Below are 15540 nucleotides of genomic sequence, written 5' to 3' on the forward strand. Positions count from 1 at the left end.
ATTGGCCGTCACAGGCTGCTGCCCAAGTGTGCCCCCCCGTAAGTGAACCGGCCCCTCCCTGCTGGGCTCCACTAACTGCCGGGAGACGGCCCAGGCCACGACCGAATGCGACTCCCTCCTCTGCATCAGGAAGCCGCCATCCCCTCCCTCCCCTCCAGCCTCCTCCCGCCTGAGTCAGCCTGAGTCACCGGCCCCAGGAGACCAGGGCCAGCGCGGCAGCCTGCGCCACCGTTAGCCGCTTTCTCAGGCCAGTAGCACCGCAGGGAGATTAAACACATTCACTTAGAAAAAGCAAAGAAATAACTTCTTTTGATAACCAGCATCTGTTAGCTAATGGGCCTCTGAGAGCTGTATACAATTTAAACTTTTTATTAAAAAAAAAAGCTCATTTGCTCTCCTGGGAGCTTGCGCTATGAAATTATAAACTGCACAGGGTTTTTTTTTTTTCCTTTTAAACGTGACTGAACATACAATGGAGAACATTAATTTTGTTTTGTTTTGCTTTGAACTAGAACTGTGGGTTTTATTTTCCTCTCTTGATTAAAGCTATCTCAGGTTTCACGTGGAAGGCCCAGACTAACGATGAGCCAAGACAGGTGGTGGTCTGCTGGCCTAAGCCCGGCCCCTCGGCCCCAAACCGACCCCTCCTTATTGGAGCCCAGAGTCTGGGGATCGTGGCTTCATGCCCAGGAGAAAACGTCTGTTGTCCTTTCTCCAGCACAGAAGGCCCTGGGGTGGGGTCGGGGGCTCAGTCCACTCAATGGGCCAAGAGCCTTCTCTGTCCCTCCCACGTGCCTCCTAAGTAGAGGGTGCTCAGCCGAGTCCCACAAAACAGCTCTGAATTGCTTTCCCCAAACACAGTGAAATAATGCCACTCCTGCCAGGGGAGCGGAGGCCCAGAGGATGCTGGAGAGGGAGGCTCAGATCTCAGGCTCTGGGGCCCAGTCGCCGGGGACCTGGGGCGAGCTCCTCCTCCGCTCTGAGCCTTGGCAGGATGCAGAGAGGCACCTGCACCCACACTGCTGGGCCTCCTGCGCAGGACCCCAGACCTGGCACACGGCAGGGACCTCGTCCCAGGTTCTGGTGTGAGGATTAACCAGGATCACCAACGTCTCTCTACCCAACCATGTTTACTGAGGTCCTGCCATGTGCCAGGCACTGCTGGAGCTGCTGGAAAAGATGACGGGGACAGCTCTGTCCTTCGCTTTTCCCAGGGAGCTGATACTCGTCATAGAGGAGGCAGAGAATGAGCGTGAATAAATCATTTCACACAATGATCAGCAAGCACTTTAAAGAATATAAAACAGAGGGATGGGATAGCCAGAAGGACAGAAAGGAAAGGGAGGCTGCTTTTTTGGGATGCTGATGGTGGGCCTCCCTGAGGAGGTGACATTTGGTCTGAGACTTGAATGAAAAGAATGAGCCAAGCTTCTGAAGATGTTAGGCAGCAGCAATGGCACATGCAAAGGCCCTGAGGTAGGAAACAGCTTGGTGTGATCAAGAAATAGAAGCAAAGCCAGTGCAGCCGTGGTGTGGGGAGGTGTGGCTGGGCCTCGTGAGTGAGGAATCAGGATTTTATTCTGAGTGCACTGGAAGCCCCTGGAGAGTTTTAAGCAGGGCAGGGCAGTAGCGTGAACTGAAGGCACATAATAGAGAGAGCGGGGTTTACCTCCACTGGTTTTATTCTCTTGCACACATTCTTTGGAAGGCACTTCAGTTCCTTTCTTTAGAATCATAATCCCCTTGGTTGACTTTAATAACCAGCAAGAACATTTTTCAGGCTGTTTAATTTTATTAAAAGATTCAAATTTGATGGTTAACGATGGCATGGTTGCTTCAAGCCTCAGATACAAGACTTGCTCAGCTGTGGACACGTTATTGCCACCCACCCTCATCCCCACCAGGAACCCCCAACCCCGACGCAGTCTGAGCCCATAAATAATCTAATTATTTCTTGTACTTTGGTAAATATGCCAGGAACTCTCATAGCTCTCTGAGAGCTACAGAGAATATTAACTGGGTGGGGTTTTTTTGTTTTTTGTTTTTTGTTTTTTAAAGAATGGTTACATAAGTTAGAGCAATTTCAGCAGCTGACTGAACCCCACACAATCTAACGGAGGACGAGGGCTTCCCTCTGAAAACCTCATTAGCCTTGGAGGCAAGTGTGGTTCAGGATCTGTGATAAGAGCCAGAGAGAGGTGGGGAGAGGACGGAGGGGCGCTGGGCAGCACAGAGTCCGGAGGCCCTTAGGCTCACCAGGATGCCAGTCAATTTTGCAGCGTCCGGATGAGGTCCTGGGAACACAGGCAGGGGCTCTGAATTGGCGTGGCCTGTCCCCACCTCGATGACAGCCCCTCTGAGCAGAGGAGGCCATCGGCATCCTGGCAACGGGCTGCCGCCTCCTCCAGATGTCGCCGTGTAGGCTGGTGACCCTGACCTCTCCCTAGGGTGGTCCCAAAGACAGTCGGAGGTCTCTCTCCCTCCTTGTCAGGCAGGCACAGGGAATCCTGCAGACGGAGGACGCCTGTGCAGGGCTAATTACACAGCATGCTGGTGTTACCACCATCATTAGTATTAATTACTTTCCAAAGGCTGGAAACGCGGCTTTCCTCCAAAGACCCACCCCTGGCGGCCACCCCGCGCCTGCTGGAGCCTGGTGTGGGCGAGGGGGCCGCGGGTCTCGCCCGGACGAGCCGCCTTTGCTGGCACGCCGGCCCGGCAGGGCTGGCTTACCGTGCGCGGTGTTGACAGCTTGAGGCCTGACTCGCAGAAGCACAGGCAGCTGCAGACAAATGCCAGCAGTGAAAGCTCAAGAAAGCGAGTGGCCCCCGAAGAGACGAGCCCTCTGCCAGACAGCTGAGGACGACGGAAAGCCCGAAGCAGCATCTTTAATTCATGGCTCCGGTTTGAGTTTGTATTGCTAAATTAGAATTAATAATCTTTAAATAACAACACAGACATGGCAGAGCAGTAGCGGTATCCCCAGGCGGAACTTCACCCCCGTCTCACTCAATCCCAGGGGCGCAGGGAGAGAAGGGGGTGCCACTGGGCGGGGAGGCCCGGTGCGGTCGGCTCCCGCCACTGGTCCTCAACTGCCCACGGACTCCGGGAGTGAGCGTTTAGAAACTCGCAGCAATGGCTACTGCCTCGCCACCCATGGGCAGGGCTCGGTCGCCGGCCGTAGTCTAGACTTTGCAGGCGCTGCTGAACTCAGGTGCCGAGCCCCGGGGATGCAGGCTGAGCTGGCAGCAGCTGGGCCATGTAGTGTCCATGACAGAGAAGGGGGACAGGACTGGCCCCTCCTCACGGGTGGACGGAGGGGCCGTGCGGGGCAGTCTGCAGAGTCAGATGGACGCCCGAGGAGCCTCTGGAAGTGGACCGATTTCATAACCACTGGAGAAAGGCCAGCCCCACAACTAGGAGCAGAGAGTGAAGAGGGACCCCTTGAGGACACGGCCCCCCACCGCCCAGAGGCTTCTGCAGCAGAGGCCTGTGAGGCTGGGGCCTGGAGAAGTCTGGGGCCACCCCGTCACAGAGAACCAGGGGCGCCTGGTAGGACGTGGGGCGCTTCTCGGGGGTGTCGGGACTCGACCCATCTGTGGGCCTTTGTCCGATGAAAAGCAGGCTTTGCCCGAGGGGGTCTTGCTCCATCTTGAAAAGCTCATACTCCACGTGGGGGAGTCTGATGCCCAGCGGCAGGCACCCGTTGGTGGCCGTGACATCCCGCTCGGTTCCCAGGGACCAGGCCCCGGGGCCCCCGCAGCTGCTCGGCTCGGAGAAGTTGAGCATGGCCGTGGTGACCTGGTCCATGGGCGTCACGTGGGCCCGTGTGACCTGGAAGACCAGGTCGGTGCCGCCGCGGACCTTGGCGGATGGCGTGCCCCTGGTGTAGCGGCCGGCTGCGTAGACGGTGAAGGTGGGCTGCCGGCAGGCCGGGTCGGAGAAGTGGTGGTAGTACCCTTCCCAGGAGCGGTTGTGCCCGTGGAAGGTGAAGAGCCTAGTGAGGAACAGCACGGCGGGGCGCACCTCGCAGCCGGGGCTGACCCAGCGGCCCCGCAGGCGCAGGGGCAGCGCCGGCCGCGGGGGCAGCACGGGCGGGTGGTGCTCGTCCGAGCGCGCGATGAGGACGCAGGCCGGGCAGGGGCGAGTGTGGTGCTGGCGGAAAACAAGCAGAAGAGTGGTGACAGTCGGGGGAGAGGTCGGGGTGCCGCCTGGGATGGGGTGCGGGGACCTGCCGATCGGCCACCCGCCTCCCTTCGCTCCCTGCCTCCCACCCCGACGCCCTCTGCCCTCCTTGGACCTCCCTCTTCTGGGCCTTTGCACCTGCTGCCCCCACCGCCTGCAGCACCAGGCTGGCTTCTCGTCCTCTGGGGCTCAGCTCAGAGAGGGGTCTTTGGGGGACCTTTCCAGATCCCCATACATGGTAGTCCTCAGGCCTTTCTAGCTCCCAGAGACGTGTCCTTTCCTGCTTCCTCTTCTCCCCACCCGTCCCCCTTCACTGGACTGTCAGCTCCAGGAAGCTGGGACTGCCTCTCCTTGGCTGCTCTCTCCCCAGGGCCCAGCACAGTGCCTGGCTCCCAGCAGACACATGCTGGTTGAATGATGAATGAATGAAGGGTGGATGAATGAGGGCGGGGTAAGTGAACAGAGGTGTCTTGGAATGAGGAATGCAGTGGAGGTGCCCCGTGTCTTGGGATTTGACAGAAGTTGTCTTTTCCCACACCCAGACTGCTTGGTCCTGAAATTCGACCATTCAAGTTTATGATCTTTATCCTCACCCGTTGTTACCCTCCCCCTACTCACTCTTTGAGGTGCTTCCTAAGGGCCAGGAACTGTGCTAAGCACTTCTCATGCAACTGTCACTAGAAAGAGCTGAGGAAACTGAACCCGGGTGGGGAGGGGCGGCCTGCCCAGGTTCTCCAGCCGGGAAGAGGGAGAGACGGGGAAACCCTGCCTGTCTGATGGCCCCTCCTCCCCATTCTGTACTGAAAGCATTGCTCCCCATGGTGGTCTGCAGTCTCCACCACTGGGTGGGAAAGCATGGCTTTTTATCATCAGAAATCTCGCATGGAAGGCGTGCATCATTCCCTCCGCTCCTTTGTTAAGTGAATGTGGTGACGAGGACCAAGAGCTCTGGAATACTCCTGCCCTTGGAACCCCATTGCTTAGGTCTGTGTGAGGGAGAGACCTGAAAAGTTGCAAAGAGACAGGGCACAAAGATGTTCATTCCTGCGTTATTTATAATAGGGAAAACTGGCCGCCCTCGAGTTGACAGGTGCAACCACAACCCTCCGTCACCCCCGCTGTGAATCTGTTTTCCTCTCTCTTTGGCCTTATTTACAGTTGTTCTTGCCTTAAAAATTCTCATGAGCTGTGTCTACAGTAAAACTTGTCAACAGGAAACAGATGTTAAACCAAATTGCCTGGGAGTAGTCAGTCCACATTTTGGAGTGAAAAAGCTCAGAAGAGGGCAAAAAGGAAGCAGACACAGACATCTTCTTGGTGTTTTTTTTTTTTAAAGGACGCTGCTGCCCAGAATGGGGTCCAGAGCATCATTCTGAAAAATAAATGTCCTTGGAACAGCCACTTGTCAAAGTGAGGCTGACATGGGAACTAGCAAGCACCCCCGGGTTTTGCCATTCCAGAAACACAGGGCCTGGAGCATACCAGGACAGACAAGGGAAACGGGGCATCTTGGGGGGCCCAGCTGGGAAGTCAGCTCCACTTTTTTTTTTTCTTGCAAAAAACCAAAATATTTCCACAGATTGCTCCTGGGTGAGTTTCATGGCAAACAAGCGGCGTTTGGGAATTCTGGTTTAGAAAGAAAATGCTGGATGATTGAGAACAGGTTTTTTTTTTTCCTTATTTTTTGGATTGCCACATTATAAGCTCTTATTATTTATTTCTGTGATGAACCTAAACTTGCCTTGATTTCCATAATATAGAAAACTATATCTTTTCGGTTGGGAGGATTTTGACCCAGAGGACTCGAAGGCAATTTGAAATGCTAGTAAATGGCTGCAGAAATGTTTGCGATGGAAAGAAGTGCGCAAGGTGGGTAGTTAGCTGGAGTGCCAGTAATTGGAATGATGGCTGATAAAAGTCTGCTCTAATTTAGGCATTTTAACCCACATTCCAACTGTTGTCACACTAATGTGTATCGTCAGAACATAATGTATTACATCAAAATCATCCCAGGCCGCTCCTCTCCAAAACAGCTATCTTCTGCAGACAGGACATTTGGGGAAACTAGCTGGTCATTTTGGGGCAAGTGGTTTTCTGCACAGCACAAACAAATTGAGAACTAAGCTTTCAAGGGGAGAGAAGGGAGGGAAGAAGCATTCTCTTCTCTGATGCTTTTGAAGGGGATGAAAGAAGGTACCCGTCTCTACCAAAAATCTTCTAGGCATCATTCTGTAGAGATGGGGAGTCGCGTGTGTTAATAAACAAGGCCCCCAGCCAGCAGAGTTCACACTTGTGTGGACGCCAAAGTCTTACTGGTGTAAGCGCGTTACGTAAAGTTGGCAAACAGCACATAGCAGTTTCTAATTAAGCCCCAGAGGGGACACCGGGCTCACACGATTTTGGTAGAGTGTTGGCTGATTGATTAGGATTCTATATACAGGCAATGAATTTGAGGATCAAATTGGTTTTAAATTAACTTCTAAAAACGTTCATGTTTACCATCTGGTTTGGGTCGCGGGCAAGGCTTGGGCCCCGGAGAGCATAAGGTAACGACTAATTCGTTACTTGGGGGGTTATCAGCAGTGTTTGCTTCTTGGAAATTATCTTTCCTTTTTCTTCCAGGGAGGGGAGCAGTTAGTGAGCAGACATTGAATTTAATGTCTGTACATCTGGCTCTGCTCGTCTGTGCACACACTCCTGTGTGGCACACACTCCTGTGTGTTCTGCTTCACGCCCACCCTGCAGGTGGCACTGGCCACGCCAGCTGCAGGCAGCAGGAGAGCAGGGCTGGGTGGCCCCAGAGCCCCGCCTGTGGAGGTGTGAAGCTGCCCTCCTCCGCGCCCCCTGGAGGGGGCCATCCTCTCTGCACTCAGAGCAGCTTGCCGGCCTAATGAGGTGCTGGGTGCCGGCACTCACCCCTCCGCCAGTGCCTTCTCCTCCAAGTGGGATTAACACAGCCCAGAACATTGGCTGCAAAAAGCGAGTAATTTCAAGGTCACGAAAAGAACTCAGACTGATTTTTCTGATTATGAGAACTTTCTGCTGTGCTTTGTCTCTGCTCCTCAGCTCCTGAGTTGGGAGGAGGGGGGTAGAGGGAGGAGCGGAGGGGCAGACAGGCTCATCCTCAGTGGCCCCCGCCCCCCGTGCTTTGACAGGCGGCTGCTCCCGGGGGTGAGAATTCATCTGGTTTAATTCCTTGAGTGTCTGGTACACAGTACGCACTCAATACATGCTGAATGATGCGAGGGTTGCCTCAGGGCTCAAAGAGCACTTGACAAGGACGCCTGAACTCAACCATCCATCCACTCGTCCATCCACCCATCCATCCATCCATTCTCACGTTACAAAAATACCCCTTGGGTGCCTGTTGCGGACATTCTTAATCTGGAGTCCTAACCTCGACTTCATTTTCACTAACCTCTAACTAATAAAAGTTAAAGTTTCTTCTAATTGTAAATGTAGGCAACAAACCCCTCTCGCTTCCAGAACCTCTGACTTTGAGGCCTATCTCTTATTAACGAGGGGTCCCAAGGGTCACCAGCCGCACTGGAGAGGTCACAGGCTCCCCTCGTGCTGCCAGGCTCTGCACTGTGTGCCAGGAGCTTGCGATACAAATGAAGTCCTTCCCGTCTGTGTGCTCATCAGGCGAGACAGGGCTGCTAGGTCCTCCCCAAATCGGGACAGTACGTGTGTGATGGTTTAATTTACAATCTAGGTTCACTGGCTCAAGAGAAGTTCACTTCGGGGTGTGTGTTGGGGGGGGCGCACCTCAAAGAGAGGGCAGCTCCCGTTAGACTGCAGCCTCCTGCCCAGACGGCGGTCCCTGGACCACCTGGGAGCTTGTTAGAAATGCGGAATCCCAGACCCTGGAGCCTGACTGCATTCTAAGAAGATGCCCGGCTGATGCTGTCGTGAGAACAGGCAGAGTCTGAGAGGGCGCTCTACCGACATTAGTGTGAAGGGGCCGGCTCCATGCCTCCGGGCCCACGTGGACAAGGAGGTCTATGCCCCACACGGAGCTTTTGAGGGTGGCCTTCTGAGGGCCTTGTGGATGCTCAGCAGAGCCCTGGAGGAAGGCTGCTTCTCCCGAGTTCATTCGCCAACATTTACAGGCCTCCACTGTGTGCCAGACCCCGAGCTACGGTGGGGACACAGAGGGCACAGGAGGGAGAAGGAGGCAGTAAACAAGCAAACGGATAGTGCAGCCCAGGGTATGCAGAGTGCTGGGGAATGTGCCCAGCACGGGTTGGACGGGACATTGGAGCTCAGAACTGAGGGAGGGGAACCTGCCCAAGCCCACATGCCCAGCAGGGGTAGAAAGGGACCCCTCAGGTCCCACGCGGAGGACGTCAGGAGGGTCAGACGTGGGCAGGCTGAACAGTGGTTCCTTCTGGAAAAAGCCAGCCCTGCAAAGACCTGAGAAAAGATGTCTCAAGCAGAGGGAACAGCATGTGCAAATGTCCTGAGGCAGGCAGACCAGACAGAGTGAGGGAGCAGAGAGGGCCCTAGGCAGAGACCAGATCATACAGGGCCTGCTGGGCCGGGGCTCAGAGCTCAGAGCTCAGAGCTCCCCCCGCCCCACCCCCCACGCCCAGGGCCCCAGACTCACCAGGGCGCTCTGCAGCGGGCGCTGGTAGCCAGTGGGCCGGTAGTGCCGCCTCTCCGCCCGGTCGGTGTGGATGTCCCCCAGGTACAGCTCCTCCACGAGCTGGGGCCCGGCCCGGGGCTGCGGCTGCAGGCGGCGCTGCACGCGGACCAGGCTGAGCTCGTGCATGGTGAAGCCCAGCGCGGCCGTGCAGTCCCGGCCGGCCCGCGCGCTCAGCAGCTCGTACAGGGCCCCGGGCAGCCAGGCCCGCGCGGGGGGCAGCTGCCGCGCGCAGGCCCGGCCGGCCCGGCTGCGGTCGAGACGCCCGGTGACGCGGAGCAGGGCGCGGCGGCTGTGGAAGACGACGCCCACCTTGTGCAGCCGGTAGTCGGCCTCGGTGGCGCCTCGGGTGACCCAGGAGGCCCGGCGCAGGCGCAGGCTGCCCTTGATGAGCAGGGAGAGGGCGGGCTGGCGGCACGACGGGTCCCAGTAGTAGAACTGGTAGGCGCGGAAGAGGCGCGTGGCCGAGAAGGTGTAGAAGCGCGTGAGGAACTCCGGGCCCGGGCGCACCTCGCAGCTGCCGGGGAGGGAGAGCCGCGTCGGGCCGAGCACGGGGCCCCTCCCTCCGGCTGGGCCCCTACAGCCTCGGTTTCCCTGACTGCTCTCTGCCCCCGCTTTGGGCGGCGGGCCTTCCACTGGGTGCCTTGTGGCCTCAACGCAACCTTCTGGTTCTCCTTCCACTCCATCCCCATCGCCTCCTGCAGTTGCCATCCTCCCCCGGGCCGTGGGCCCCTGCGGGTCCCGTGGATCCCGGCTGGCCTGAGAAGCACGCTAGCTTGGCGGCCACAGGACCTGAGTTCAAATCTCATGTCTGTCCCCCAGGAATGGGAGCCTGCATCCCGCCCAGCTCCTCACTCTGGGGCGTGGGGTGTCACACCAGCAGGCGGGCGCTCCAGCACGGTCCGGCGCAGCGGCCGCGGGAGGGGCTGCCCTGTGCCACCGAGGAGCCCTGAGCCGGGGCCCCGCGGGGCAGGCCTGCGCACCCAGCGGGCCACCCTGGTCTCCATGAGTGAGTGCGGATGCTGGGCGCTTACGTTCTGTCCTCCCTCGCCGGCTGACCTGCCTGACCACGCTTCATCCATGCCTGCGACAGGCTTGTCCTCTAAACCAGGGGACGGCAACCTTTTTCCATGAAGGGCTAGATAATAAATATTTTTGTTTGGGGGCCAGGTGGTCTCTGTTGCAACTACTCAGGGGTGTGGTTCTAGAGCTAACGCTGCCAGAGACCATGTATAAACGGAGGGCATGGCCGTGTGCCCCTAAAACTTTATTTACAAAGCCAGGTGGCCCCCCCGGGCCTATCCTGCTGGTGAGCAAAGCAAGTATAGGGTGGGACTAGGGGCAAAGGGGAGCGAAATGACTCCTAGACCTACAGTCACACCCTGGGCTGGGGGCAGGGGAGCCTCTGGGAGCCTCCACATCAGGGCTCAGATGGGGGGCATGGTAGATGAGTTGGGGGGGCCGGGAGAGCTGGCAAGTCCCCATTCACAATGTTAGTGTAGCCAGGGACCACCTGAATGGCCATTTTCTGGCTATTTTTTATACCAGGGCTGCTGGAGCAGAGGAAACATGTTCTCACCCAGGGCGAAAACAATTCCCTTTTCTTTTCTTTCCATCTTTCTGATTGCGTTAAGGAGACAGTCTCCATTGGAGCTAAGTGTCTTTAACGCCAACCCCCGTCCCTCCCAGAGAGAACAGACTCGGGGCCCTAGGCAGCCAGCAAATCTGGCGAGAATTTAATTATGCTGTTTGTTTTCATTGACTTGCTCTCTACAGTTACCTCCTATTTATGGAGGCGGCTCTGCTCTCCATATCCAGGGTGATATTATGCTTCCTTTAAAAATAATTAGTGTACACTGTAAATGTGTGCAGTTTACTATATACCAATTATACCTCAATAAAGCTGTACAAATAAATGATTATATTTAAGAAAACAAAAGCAAGTTGGTTTAAAGAAAAATCGTAAGGAGATACCAATTTCGGTGGTAGTTAAAAACGGAGAGGGGGGACTCATGCTGGAGGGTGGGCCACAGCCCCTCCTCACCGAGTCTCAGACAAGGCCAGGGAGGGGGAGATGTGCCTGAGGGGACGCGGCAGGTCACACTGGACATCTTAGTGGTTCCCAGACTCTGGGTCCTTCCCTGCACTACTCCCAGGAAACAGCAGAGCCTGTCTGGAGAGCACAAAGGGGAACTTTCTAGGAAGAAAGTTCTAGAAGTTTCCAGAAGAACTGTTCTGGAATGCTGTTATCTTGGGGCAGGAGCAGCCTGCAACCCAATCCCCACAGTCCCCATGCCCCAGTTCTGTCTCCAAGTGACCCCGGCCAGTGGGACCTGGATCCCACCTGGACTGTGGCGTCGGGGCAGCGCAGACCCTGGGAATGCATCCACAGTGGCTGTGCAGAGTTCAGGTCCCCTCCCTCCACCCAGAGTGCTCGCAGATGCTTGGCAGTCAGGTTTCTCTCTGCCCTCAGGAGGCACATGGAGGACACGGAGAGTCAGCCTCTGACCCCAGGATGGGACTGGCCTGAAAGGGATGGCGGGGGAGGAAGCCACGTGCTAGGGGTGGAGGAGGCCACTGCCTGCCTTCTTCCCCAGCCTTACTCTGGGAACGAGGACTCAGCTGGCTGCTGTAGAGTTTGTGCCCCACAAGTGAGGGCAGAGCATAAAGCCCACTGCCCCGGAGCAGCAACAGGGCCTCTGAAATGTCAGGCTAGCCTGTCAGGTTAGAAAGAGAATTAGATGTGAAACAGGACACCTGGGTCCTCTCTGGCCTGCCATATCCTGCCTCAGGCCCTTTGCACCAGCTGCTTCCTCTACCTAGCTCTTCCCCTGCCTCTCTGGATGGCTGACTCCTCTTCTTTCAGCTCTCAGCTGAATGTAACCACCTCTGAGAAGCCTTCCCTGACCACTCTCAAAAGACCCCTCTCAGTCACTCGCTTTCCCATCCTCGGTTTTATTTCCTCCACTGCAGAGCTTAGCACCATCTCAAGTTTACATTACTTATTTCTACGTTCACACGTTTAGTGCTTGTCTCCAGTGTGCACCCCCGTATCCAGCTCATGGTAGGTACTCAATAAGTTCTTGTATTGTAGGCGCTGAATATGTTGAACAAATGGATTTCATCTGTTTGCTGTGTGTGGCAGGGTGTGATGCCCACACGGGCCGTGCTGCCCAGGCTCGCTCTGTGGGGTGGGGAGGCGAGCAAAACCACGTGCTTGGCAGGCAGCAGGCCTCTTGGACAATTGGATGAATTGTGCCCATTTCACAGATGTGGGCACTGAGGCTCAGAGAGGGTGAAGGCTCCCAACCCCAGGGGTGTGGTCAAGGTAACCAGGGATCTTACCCAGTGGAGACCCAGGGCCCTTCAAGGCGTGGGGGCAGTAGCGCAGTGTGGGGCAGGGGCTGCTGGCAGGATGGTTCCCAGGGCAGGTGGCCACCCCTTGCCATCCCAGCCACCTCTGCGGTGCGGGCTGCAAAGCAAACAGACCTGGTTAGTGATCCTGGCACACGCCTGACACTCCACCTGCCGGCCCGCCCAGCCCACCCCGGGCCACTGCCCAGGAGGCAGCAGAGAGCCAGGCAGAGGTCTGTCCCCACCTCCACCTCCACCTCGGTCCCTCCCCAGGGCACCCAGGCCCCCCCAGAGACAGTGATGGGCTCCCCACCTCGGGGCGCCTAGAATCAGCCTCCAGCCTCATCTCCTCCCGGATTCCCAGATGTACGTATCGCATGATTCCCACGGAGTTCAAGGCTCCTCCAGGCAGAGGATGCCAGATTCCCAGGCAGGAAGCCTCCAAGAATTACTGTGCCGAGCCAGACTCCTGGAAGGCTGGCCCTTTGCAGACTTGCCTGCCGTGTCCGACCACCACCGGGCGGGAGCTGAGGGCCCCTGTGCTCCCAGCCCAGGAGCACTAGAGACTCAGACGGAGGAGATGGGGGCAGGGCTTCCACCCCACTCCACTGAGGAGTCTGGGTTCTGCTTGACCTGCCACATGGAGCAGGCCAGGCCTGCGCCTGCCCCTCGAGGCCACTTACTTCACGGTCCCTCCTCGGTGCCAGGCCCTTGTGTTGTCCATCTGCACATCCGTGGGACCCCGGCCGGCACCTGGCACATAGCGGGTGCTCACTAAGTGTGTGGTGGGTGTCCAGGCTGAGGCACGAGGCCAACAGTGGGGCCGGGAGAGGAATCGGAGGCCTCAGGGAGGATGCCTGTGAGCAGCAGGGCAGGGCCCAGGGCCCCAGGCCCTCCTGAGTGACCCCAGATGTGCTCATCTTGTGGAGACAAGCCAGGCCCGGCCATGGGACTGTTCAGACAGAATCTCTTCTAGGGGCTGCTCAGAGGCGAGAGGACCAGGGCTTCAGCTGCGAAAGAGCAGCAGTTCCCCCAGAAACCGTCATCTCCACTCAGAGGGTCGGGCTTGATGCAGCCCAGATGGCGAGATGTTGTGGGAAGCTTGGCAGCGAGCAGCATCCAAATATTACAGCAACGAGCTATGCTCAGGGGGCGGTCGGCCTCGACCCGCTGGCCCAGCTCCTGCAACAGGGCTTTCCAACGGCACTCCTTCCCACCTAGCCTGTGGCCGAAGTGGGTCAGGGGGCGCCAGGGGCCTGCTGGAGATGTTGGCCAGCACAGAGGGACAGGCTCTGGGGGTCCAGGAGGCCCCAGGAAGGCTTTCGGGCTGAGTGGAGGAGTGAATGAATGATATATCCTGTCCCCTCCCGCATTGGACATTCACATCTCCCCCTCGGGTTCAGGAAAGGCAGCGGGGCCAGGGAGGGCCTGGGGAGGCCTGGGGTCCCCCACTGCACAGCAGGGTCTACACCTCACACCTTCTCATGCTCCTGCAGTCAACTCCTCAGGAGACACTGGGTGCCCTGCATTCAGGTCTGCAGGTTAATTTGCACATCACCGGTGTCCACAAAACCTGTGGGGAAGTGTTGATTTGGAGGATGGATGGAAGGAAAGAGAGGAAAAGGACCACAAGAGGTCGACGTGATTTGCCCGTTCAGAAAACCAAGCTTCCATCTCAGAGCGAAATCGCGAGCGGCTGGAAAATGATAATGGCATCGTTTGCACACAGTTTGGCTCCTGGAGGAAACGTTTCCTGTTCCAAGGAAAACAAGCCTGTCCCCTGTGCTCTCTCTGAAGGCACCAAGAGGAGACGGCTGGCCACGTTGTGTTTCGTCACAAATCCTCAGGTAGTGTGTTTCCGCTACCTGTGTTTTGGTTTGCCTTGTTTTTCGGTGCGAAATTAGGATTTAATTGAGTCAGGAGACTTGGAGACACGGTGGAATCTCACTGGATTCAGAACATGCACACACTAAGCACAGAACATAAAACACAACGGGAGACCTCTGTGAGCACACCGGAGCGGAGGTCACGTCGCCTCTCAGCCATTGGTGAAACTTCAACTTCAAGGCAGCAAAAATTAAATTAACCAGTTATAAATGGATACAGGAAGTCTTTTTCAGTTGCAGCTTTTGAGGGAGCTTTTTCAGTTTCTTTTCTCCTCCTCCCTTTTTTCTTCCCTAGAAAAGTCTTAACTAAAGGAGTAACGACTGAAAGCAGATGCTGCTGGGGCCCGAGCCGCAGGACTTTGCACAGGGACCTGACAGACTGAGTTAAGGGCATGGGCCAAATGGATTTTTATCAACCACGGACTTTTAATTAACAGCGGTGTCCACGTACCGCCATCCATTATTTCCTGTTTACCCACTAATTAAAAATTGTGCTGCTTTTGCACTCATGAGAGCAAGGACTTTTGAAATTAGAAACCATCGTTCAAATTACCTGCAGAATTAAATCCAGAGCGCCCAACTGCCCAGACAAGGCTTTAAGACGGGTTCAGAATATGATCTGCCCCAGCCTGGTGTGTTACGTGGGTCAGAATGCCAGGAACGGGCCACACGGCAGACACCATATAGAACCTGCCTGGGGCCTTAAGGGTGGAAGGACATCTGCCAGGCCTCTCCTGAGCGTGAGCACTTGGCTGAGATTGTCCAGAGAGCAGCTGCTCTGTCTCCATCATGGCCGTGAGGCCTCCCTGCGAGCCTAGGGGAGGCAGCCCGTTGGCCCCTGAAGGAGTGCTGCCACATGCTGGCCATTCCTATAGACTGACAGGAGCAATCTGCAAACCTGCCATGACGTAGGTTCTCTCAACAGCCCCATTTTGCAGATGAGGAAACCGAGGCTCAGAGGGGTGCAGAGGCTTGGCCAATGTCATTCTACCCCAGGCAGACGCTGCTTATCCAATTAAAAAGTAAATTTTGCTGAAATATACCTAACAAAAAATTCACCGTTTTAACCATTTTAAAGTATATGAGTAAAATTCAGTGGCATTTAGGACATTCACCATGCTGTGCACCCATCACTACTCTCTAATTCCGGAACATTTTCATCACCCCTAAAAGGAAAGCCCATAGCACAAGCTGTCACTCTCCATTCCACCCTCCTCCTACAGCCTGGCACCCACTAATCTGCTCTGTCTCTAGGGATTTGCCTATTCTGGATATTTCACATAAATGGAATAAAAAAATATGCGCCCTTTTCTTATCTACTCTTCACAACACTTCTACTAGGTGACCTGTTTATCCTCATTTTACAGATGCAAATGGAGGCTTAGAGAAGTTTCACACCCAGGTCCACGACCCTTGTTGTCCTCACGAAAAGCACAGGTGTGAATGCAGAGGGGAGGGGAGTGGAGGAAG

The 15540-nt window shown here is 56.1% G+C and overlaps 1 protein-coding gene across 1 annotated transcript in view; it reads right to left on the reverse strand.

Annotated features, from left to right (window-relative positions):
• Window positions 1-2667: 2667 nt before the first annotated feature.
• Window positions 2668-15540, reverse strand: part of APCDD1L (APC down-regulated 1 like) — a 49907-nt gene continuing 37034 nt past the window's right edge. Inside the window, exons 2-4 of the mRNA XM_046678058.1 lie at window positions 12176-12302; window positions 8795-9347; window positions 2668-4155 (exon numbers count right to left, since the gene is read on the reverse strand). Coding sequence (XP_046534014.1) covers window positions 3385-4155; window positions 8795-9347; window positions 12176-12302 — 1451 coding nt within the window. The 3' untranslated portion in view covers window positions 2668-3384. The remainder of the gene's footprint in view (window positions 4156-8794; window positions 9348-12175; window positions 12303-15540) is intronic.

The sequence above is a fragment of the Equus quagga genome, chromosome 12, assembly GCF_021613505.1.
Source record: "Equus quagga isolate Etosha38 chromosome 12, UCLA_HA_Equagga_1.0, whole genome shotgun sequence".
Lineage (NCBI taxonomy): Eukaryota > Metazoa > Chordata > Mammalia > Perissodactyla > Equidae > Equus > Equus quagga.